Raw genomic sequence first — 9,662 nt, 5'->3', positions numbered from 1 at the left:
CGTGTTATGCTTGATATTGAGCTTGGACGAATGTGCTTCTACATATTCAAATACTGTCTGTATGTGCCTAAGCATGTTATCCGGAATTTAACATGGCCAACATTTCTCACTGGACACCAAAATGAGGTTTAGGAATATATAGACACATGTACACAATCGTACACAAATAAATGCAACATTTCCCAAACTTGCTGACAGACAAATCCATTTTAAAAAAAATCATTATGTACCAATGCCATACTTATGCATGGTAACAACGAATTACTGTGACATTGCTGAAGCGGGTTAATATATTTTCTCTTCACTCGCACAGTCATACGCTTTAATTAGGGCAAGGTTGATTTACGCATTCAGTCAATTATACGTTTGAGATCGGTGTACACTCTCCATACAGACAGTGGAGATAGAGGCAGTGGTAATCATGAAAGCTGAAGGCAGTGACAAGCAGGTTGAATCATATACTCTGGTAAGCAGATATAATATGTGGAAAGTGAACGGTGTTAGAACTCAGTAGTGTGTAATGCATTACATAATTATTACAAGACCTCTTCATAAAATATGATTGCTTGAATTTGCCCTTACTTATTCTTGTTGAAATGTCTTCTTATCTGAGGTTTACAATGAACAGATTTTTTTCATGCTCTATAATATCGGTTGTTGTTTAATGCCGCACTCAGCAACATGCTAGCAATATGGTGTCGGTATGTAAATAATATAGTCAGGGCCAGTGATCAATATCATGAACATTGATCTCCGCATGAATTGTGACCACTGACATGTAAACGTCCACAGGTTCATTTATTGTGATTACTGACATGCAAACCTTGTCAGGTTCATTAATTGTGACCACTGACACGTACACCTCATATGTTCAACATCTTTGACACCTGGCTTGCAAACCTTCTCAGGTTCATTAATTGTGACCACTGACACGTACACCTCCATAGGTTCAACATCTTTGACACCTGGCTTGCAAACCTTCTCAGGTTCATTAATTGTGACCACTGACACGTACACCTCCATAGGTTCAACATCTTTGACACCTGGCTTGCAAACCTTCTCAGGTTCATTAATTGTGACCACAGACACGTACACGTCCAACATCTTTGACACCTGGCTTCCAAACCTTCTCAGGTTCATTAATTGTGACCACTGACACGTACACCTCCATAGGTTCAACATCTTTGACACCTGGCTTGCCTTTCTCAGGTTCATTAATTGTGACCACTGACACGTACACCTCCATAGGTTCAACATCTTTGACACCTGGCTTGCAAACCTTCTCAGGTTCATTAATTGTGACCACTGACACGTACACCTCCATAGGTTCAACATCTTTGACACCTGGCTTGCAAACCTTCTCAGGTTCATTAATTGTGACCACTGACACGTACACGTCCAACATCTTTGACACCTGGTTCAAACCTTCTCAGGTTTGACACCACTGACACGTACACCTCCATAGGTTCAACATCTTTGACACCTGGCTTGCAAACCTTCTCAGTTCATTAATTGTGACCACTGACACGTACACCTCCATAGGTTCAACATCTTTGACACCTGGCTTGCAAACCTTCTCAGGTTCATTAATTGTGACCACTGACACGTACACCTCCATAGGTTCAACATCTTTGACACCTGGCTTGCAAACCTTCTCAGGTTCATTAATTGTGACCACTGTGACCACTGACACCACTGACACGTACACCTCCACGTTCAACATCTTTGACACCTGGCTTGCAAACCTTCTCAGGTTCATTAATTAATTGACCACTGACACGTACACCTCCATAGGTTCAACATCTTTGACACCTGGCTTGCAAACCTTCTCAGGTTCATTAATTGTGACCACTGACACGTACACCTCCATAGGTTCAACATCTTTGACACCTGGCTTGCAAACCTTCTCAGGTTCATTAATTGTGACCACTGACACGTACACCTCCATAGGTTCAACATCTTTGACACCTGGCTTCTTTGCAAACCTTCTCAGGTTCATTAATTGTGACCACTGACACGTACTCCTGCTGCCACAACGTATGACCACCCTCAGTTTACCAAACGCCAAATCATCAAGAATGTACTAGTGGTCAGCATAGCCTTTGTCGTGCTCTTCATCTCTTATGGAAGCATGGCCAATCTGCAGTCCAGCCTCAACATGGAAAGTGGAATCGGCAGTGGAAGCCTTGCCGTCATATATGCAGCAATGATTCTTTCGTGTCTGTTTGTACCGTCATTCCTGATTGCCCATATCGGTTGCAAATGGTCGATGGTTGTTTCAATCACAGGTTACATTGCATACATGGCCGCCAATTTCTATCCTGTGTGGGCCACAATGGTTCCTGCGTCGATTCTGATTGGAGTAGGAGCTGGTCCTCTGTGGTCAGCCAAGAGTACCTATCTCACCACTATAGCTGTCTGGTACGCCAAGTTGACTGGGCAGTCAGAGGACGCCATCCTCAACCGATTCTTCGGAGTCTTCTTCATGTTCTTTCAGTCATGTGAGTAAAACAAGTGGTAAAATGAGTCAGCTCAAACCGTCAATACACACTATTCAGAATATTATGAAAACGAGCGTTATAAGACATGTTGAGTTGGTCGTATGATCTTAACGGAAATATTTAAGCCTTAGAAATGGTGGTTTTGGACATTTTGATAGAGCAGGAAAAACTGCATAATATCAGAGTCTTTCCACTATTTCCACTAGTTTTAAAATATATGTGTATCTTTGTTTCCCAAGAGTACATGTGGTGATTGCTTATGCAATAACTGGTAAATTGGATGATGGATCATATATAGAGTAGATGTGAATGGGTAGTTTTACGCCGCATTTAACAACATTCCAGCAATACCACGGCGGGGAACACTAGAAATGGACTTCACACATTGTACCCATATGGGAAATGGAACCCCGGTCTTCATGGTGACGAGCGAAGGCTTTAACCATTAAACCCCTGATATACTAATCTTTTGGAAAGCAATACCTCACCATATATAGATACTCTCCAAGCAGTTTTCAGAGCCGGTTATTGGCATTTTTCTGCAGTTCAAATCTGGGGCAACATTATAGTCTTCAGCATATTTTCATCATCCAGCAATTCAACGAGCAACACATCAGACAGTACCGTCAGTGAACAACGTATTTGTGGAGCGAGGTTTTGTCCAAGTCAGATTGCAGCCTCGAACAACACCAACCTAGAACGTCCCGTGGACACTAAGGTTTGATGACTAATGATCACTGGTAATTACTGATGATTACTGATTCAAACATTTATCGAAGCAACGAAACTATAATTGCTGTAACGAGAAAATACTCGAAGCAATGAGCAAAATACTCGAAATTTCAAGTTTTCAAAAGAAACGTAAAGTATCGAGAAAATCCTCGATGCAGCGAGAAAATAATGGAAGTAACCAAAAATAATTGAAATAAGGAGACAATACTCCCAAACACCGACATCATAAGCAAGGAGACATTAAAATGTTATGTTACAAAAGTGGCAACATTAGGCTTTCGTACATAATGACTTGAATCTGTGCTTTTGTGCTTCCAGATCTACATACTATGTGGCGTGTTCGTGTCCTGTGCTCTGTCAGGGATGTTCATCATCATCCTGTTCCTCGATCGTATGAAGCTGGTCAGGAAGGATCAGGGGTCCAAACGCGTGTCCCCTCGGGTGTTGGTGGCGAGCGTCAAACACCTCATTTCGTCCCGGTACCAGATACTCCTAGTACCTCTCACCGTGTACAGTGGAATCGAACAGGCATTGATCGGGGGAGACTTTACCAGAGTGAGTGGAGATAAGATATGTTGAAAGGACAGATCCTTTACAAGTGATAAGCCTCAACCAAAATATTGTCCTCCTGTGGGGACGTGAGTCCCAAAACATTCAACGTAAATCGAAGCATACCGGAACTTTTAAACGTAGCATATTTGTTGAGCAGGTTAGGCGGTTGACTTTGTGTGCTGGCGATTAGGTGCCTGACTCTGAGGGTGTGGGTTCGAATCCCGGATGGGACTCAACCCAACAAACGTTTGAACAACAAATTTGAGTATAATCGCCAACAGGGTTGTAAATCTAGCTGTCGTCCATGCAAAAGTATTAAAGGTACAAATCGTCCCTAGTAGATCAACCTTCTTGTCATCCACCTTCAGTTGCTGGCGATTTGTAGCCTATTTTTATACTGTATTGTCCTAATTAGAGATATAATTTTCAAGTTACAAGCTAGTTTTAAATCTCTTACGTGTGATATTCTAGTTGTTATACTGTCCTTTGTACAGATGCTATATATGCTATTACATTATATATTATCAACGTAAGGCCTGTCTTAGTCACGCTATGGCTGAAATATTGGAGATAAGACTAGATTTTAACTTACACGCCAATGTCGTCCAAATTGCACACGTACGTATCATTCCGGTGTCTATCTAAATGAGTCTGGACCAGACAGTCCAGTGATCAACTGGATGAGCATCGATCTAAGCAATTGGGATACGATGACATGTGTCAACCAAGTCAGCGAACGTGACCATCCGATCCCGTTAGTCGCCTCTTAAAACAAGCATTGAGTACTGAAGATCAATTCTAATCTGGTTCTTCACGGGTGCTTTGAAAGGAAAACATCTAACTGGGAGATCACATTGAGTCAACGACTGGTTTGGTCAAGTAACTGACGTTATTATTAGATCGTCTGAGACTGAGACGTTCAGTTTCAAGATACATTTTCTTGTTTGATACACCAGATCATTTGGAATAGAAAACATATCTTTTGTTAACATGAAATCAAACCAAACAGTGTTTTTAAAACAGCTCACCTTGGTTTCGTCTTAGTGTGTTATCTCTATGTCCATATTTTTATCAACTAAAGCATAATCGCTCCTAGTATTTTCTATTCAGAAATGTATAAATTGTATATATAATGATTTTTTGGAAAAACACACGCAGTAAAAACGTCAATCGCATGATTGTGAATAATAAGGGTATTTGAAAACTAGTGTGGAACAATTTTCAATACGATCCTATTCCCAAACATTCATATTTCTTTTCGCTCTTACCGAAAAAGTATTTGGAAATATATAAAGAAAACCACAAAAGTGGTAAAAACATCACATTTCCCTCAATTTATATGGAAAAATACAGAAAGATAACATTTCATAAACAACGGCAAAGTAAATGAAACAAAAATCATTCTAGATTTCAAATTATTAAACTTATCTGTTCTGTTCTTAACCTGACCCCTGAAAGCAGGTACTATGTTTCATAATTTCCAATTGATTATATTGTTTTAATGGAAGTCTTGAAATGGAATATGTTTATGATGAGTGGAACTCTATTCCATTTCCATTTCCGAATGTATATGTTTTGGGGATATTATATATATAATCTCCATCCACTGAGATAACTGTCCATATTGTCCGTAATTTCAGTCATTCATCACGTGTACCCTCGGCATCCACTACGTTGGCTACATCATGATATGCTACGGAGTCGTTGATGCTTTATGCTCGTTCCTGTTTGGGCAGCTGGTGAAAAATGTTGGACACATACCTTTCTTCGTGTTAGGTAAATGTTCTTACATACACAAGTACTGTTTGTTGTTTGACCGCCTCTGTGGTGTAGTGGTTAGAGCGTCCGCCCGGAGAGCGGAAGGTCGCGGGTTCGATCCCCGACCGCGTCATACCAAAAGACGTTAAAATATGGTACTTGTTGGTCCCTGCCTGGCGCTCGGCATTAATGTGTACAACAAGGACTGGTCGGCTCAGAGTCAGCATAATGTGTCTGAGTGGGGTATTCATGCCTCACTGCGGCATGGTATCTCAGTGGGCTAGCACTATAAAACCAGCCTAAGTCTGGGCTAGTACAAGCAGCCGCACATACACATACACACGCATGCACGTCGTCATATGAGCGAAATATTCTCAAGCACGACGTTAAACCCAATTTCACCTCACCTCACTGTTTGTTGTTTCCAAATTTCACACGTACTGATCATTCCGGACCGCAGATACGGGCCTCGCACCTGCGTCCTCGGCGTGACGAGTGAAGGCTGTAGCCACTGGACTACCCCAACACCTCCACATTCATAGGAATTAGGCACATAAAAAGCAAACAGATCCATAAGGGATAAGCAAAGGCTGAGCCAACTGGCTGGTTTGTTGTTTAACGTCGCACTCAGTAATATTCCAGATATATCGCGGTGGTCGGTAAGTAATCGAGTCTGGGACCAGACAATCAAGTGATCAACATCATAAGCATCGATCTACACAAATGGGATACGATGACATATGTCAGCTTAGTCAGCGAGCCTGACATGATCCCGTTAGTCGTCTCTTATGACAAGCATGGGTCGCTGAAGATTAACTCTAATACAGATCTTCACGGGTATTGACAGTCATAATACCGAGTAACTCTTTGTGTTTCCAATCAAATCAGCTCGTCAGAACACTGATGGCCACATCCTCGTTTGTACCTGTATTCGGCGTCCTACACGGATGCCATTGAGCAGCAGGATTCCCCAACATATTTTGCGAAAACCTGGCGCCCTCGCTATTTGATAGTTATATATCCTTAGCACATGCTCAGGGGCTGAGGCTTGAATAGGACTAATCGTGAATGTTGGTAGAGATTTCTTGTGATCTTGACATTGTTTTTCCGCTTTTGTTTTGTAATACAATATGTAACACATGCAACTGACGTTGCTGCTGATGCATTTGTTGACTTACTGCATTACACATCGCATTCTTCCATTACATTTTCCCCGCCATTTCGGTTTTAACCAAAAGCATCACTTGACGGTTCAGAATGGTTATTCCATGACTTTTGCGTTTTATAGTGTATTTAGTATTGCTTATTTGTTGTTATTATCTGCTAGGCTTTCATAAGGTGTTCGAGACCAATGAAGTTTGTATTTTTAAAAATAATCATTAATTTTAATTATCCACAAGGTTTTAAAAACCTTTCTTGCAGCAACATAGACAAATATACTCATAGAAACGAATAAGGGAACACATGAAAGTACAAGTGTTCCTTTATTTATTTCCAGAATTTCACCCACAGTGCAATACATACCTTGTGAAGAAACCTGGAAAAGAATAAAGAAACACTTGTACTTTCATGTGTTCCCTTATTCGTTTCCATGAGTATATCTTTGAAATGAACCTGATAGCATTCTGATGGAAAGGACTTTGAATATAATCTCAAATAAAATTGTTTCAGCTTTTGTTCTTCACGGATCGTGTCAAATAGTTTTCCTACTTTGGGACCCTGACGGTACCAGCTTGTATGTGTACTACGTCATCGCGGGAATCTGGGGGATGGGAGACGCCGTTGTCCAGACACAGATCAATGGTTGGTGAATGACAAGAAGCTTATTTCACATTATTGTATTACATACTGCTATGAAGAGTAAGAACCGTCCGTATCGTCATAGTAATACAGAAGGCGTGTCATGAGGTGACAGGTGAACTAAAGAAATAGGAAAGAGTCGAGTGAGTTCTTTATTCATATACTCTCATATGTTGAGCTACTGATAGCTGATGACTCATGTCTTAATTATCATTCACGTACTCTCCGTACTGCAGCTATGGATGAATGATGACTTTTGCCTTAATTATCATTCACACACTCTCTGTTCTGCAGGTGTGGGTGGATTATGACTTTTGCCTTAATTATCATTCACATACTCTCCGTTCTGCAGGTGTGGGTGGATTATGACTTTTGCCTTAATTATCATTCACATACCCTCTGTTCTGCAGGTGTGGGTGGATTATGACTTTTGCCTTAATTATCATTCACATACTCTCTGTTCTGCAGGTGTGGGTGGATTATGACTTTTGCCTTAATTATCATTCACATACTCTCTGTTCTGCAGGTGTGGGTGGATTATGACTTTTGCCTTAATTATCATTCACATACTCTCTGTTCTGCAGGTATGGATGGATGATGACTTTTGCCTTAATTATCATTCACATACTCTCTATTCTGCAAGTGTGGGTGGATTATGACTTTTGCCTTAATTATCATTCACATACCCTCTGTTCTGCAGGTGTGGGTGGATTATGACTTTTGCCTTAATTATCATTCACATACTCTCTGTTCTGTAAGTATGGATGAATGATGACTTTTGCCTTAATTATCATTCACATACTCTCTATTCTGCAAGTGTGGGTAGACTATGACTTTTGCCTTAATTATCATTCACATACCCTCTGTTCTGCAGGTGTGGGTGGATGATGACTTTTGCCTTAATTATCATTCACATACTCTCTGTTCTGTAAGTATGGATGAATGATGACTTTTGCCTTAATTATCATTCACATACTCTCTATTCTGCAAGTGTGGGTGGATGATGACTTTTGTCTTGATTACGATCCACATCCTCTCCACTTCAACTATGGATAATGACTGGTGCCTTAATTATCATTCACATACTCTCTCTATTGCACGTATGGTTGGATGATGATTCATGTCTTAATTATCATTAACAAACTCTCTGTTGCAGCTCTGTATGGCCTTCTGTTCAAAGACAACGTTGAAGCTGGGTTTGCGAACTACCGACTTTGGGAATCCATTGGATTCATCATACAATATGCGTACAACGATTACATTTGTACCAGCACAAAACTGTACATTTCCATAGCAATACTTCTAACTGGCATGATTGGGTACGCGATTGTGGAAATATTACACCGCCGTGAAGAAACCTCAGCAAAATGCATTGCCGATTCAGAAGAACATGTGCTCAAAAATTGATCTCTGTTTACTAAATTGTTTAACATTCTTAATAATGTACCGTATTTCTTGACACAGAGACAGAAACACTGTCACTGAACGGTTTCAATTGAGATGTGATCAGCTATGACCTTATCTGTTGCAGTAATGTGTAGACGCGAAAACAGAATTTTTGTGACTTTTCGGAAATAAATAACACACGATGGCATGCAACAGGCGTGTGACTTACTATCGAGTGAGTTTAGTTTTACGCCGCTTTTAGCAAGAGTCCAGCACTATCACGGCAGGGGACACCAGAAATGGGCTTCACACATTGTACACATGTGGGGAACCGAACCCGGGTTTAACCATTGGGCTACCCCACCGCCCTATGACGTACGAAACTAGTTCATTTGTTCTTTGGACAGTATTTCGATCCAATGGTGATTAACCTTGCACTACTACTTTGTCAGGTTATCAATTTGATGAAACACATCACCCCTATTTTGTTTTATAGTTGTAATTAAAATAAGCGACAATTTGCACATTCATAGTGAGTGTATGGTCTTTACTCCGTTTTACGTGTAACAATATTCCATCAATACAACAGCAGGGGACACCAGAAATGGGCTTCGAACCCGGGTCCTCGGCGTGACGAATGAACGTTGTAAACACTGGTCTACCCAACACCCTCCACGTCCATAAGAAATAGGTACAGAAAAAGCAAACACATCCATAAGGAATAAGCTAAGGCTGAGCCAACTGGTTGGTTGGTTTGTTGTACAGTACAACCAGAAATTATTGAGAATTTAAAGATTGTAATTTTTTTTTTTTGCACTCATTACTCACATTTTAAATGTGAATATAAGCAGAACATAACTCCAGATTCAAAGACAGGTGAACAGTTAGTATTTTGTCAAGTCACTATGGGCAGCAATGCAGGCTTCAATGCGG

General features: G+C 40.7%; 1 protein-coding gene across 1 annotated transcript; it reads left to right on the top strand.

Annotated features, from left to right (window-relative positions):
- The first annotated feature begins 2,024 nt into the window (after positions 1 to 2,024).
- LOC124265406 (UNC93-like protein) lies at positions 2,025 to 8,750 on the top strand. Its single transcript, XM_046700175.1, has 6 exons — positions 2,025 to 2,501; positions 3,047 to 3,219; positions 3,552 to 3,788; positions 5,426 to 5,561; positions 7,215 to 7,346; positions 8,500 to 8,750. The coding sequence occupies exons 1-6, from the start codon at positions 2,132 to 2,134 to the stop codon at positions 8,748 to 8,750; spliced, it is 1,299 nt and encodes a 432-aa protein (XP_046556131.1). The 5' UTR covers positions 2,025 to 2,131.
- Positions 8,751 to 9,662: the final 912 nt, after the last annotated feature.

Source organism: Haliotis rubra, unplaced genomic scaffold (genome assembly GCF_003918875.1).
Source record: "Haliotis rubra isolate DU_JTF1 unplaced genomic scaffold, ASM391887v1 Scf978, whole genome shotgun sequence".
Classification (NCBI taxonomy): Eukaryota; Metazoa; Mollusca; class Gastropoda; order Lepetellida; family Haliotidae; genus Haliotis; species Haliotis rubra.
Note: the sequence above shows the minus strand (reverse complement) of the source record. Positions and strands in the feature narration are given on the sequence as shown.

What these genes read in the sequence shown, in the direction of transcription:
- LOC124265406 (XM_046700175.1), top strand. Translation starts at nt 2,132, where the DNA reads ATGGCCAATCTGCAGTCCAGCCTCAACATGGAAAGTGGAATCGGCAGT. An exon ending in CATACCTTTCTTCGTGTTAG is followed by an intron (nt 5,562 to 7,214) that starts GTAAATGTTCTT and finishes AAATTGTTTCAG; the next exon opens with CTTTTGTTCTTCACGGATCG. An exon ending in TGTCCAGACACAGATCAATG is followed by an intron (nt 7,347 to 8,499) that starts GTTGGTGAATGA and finishes TCTCTGTTGCAG; the next exon opens with CTCTGTATGGCCTTCTGTTC.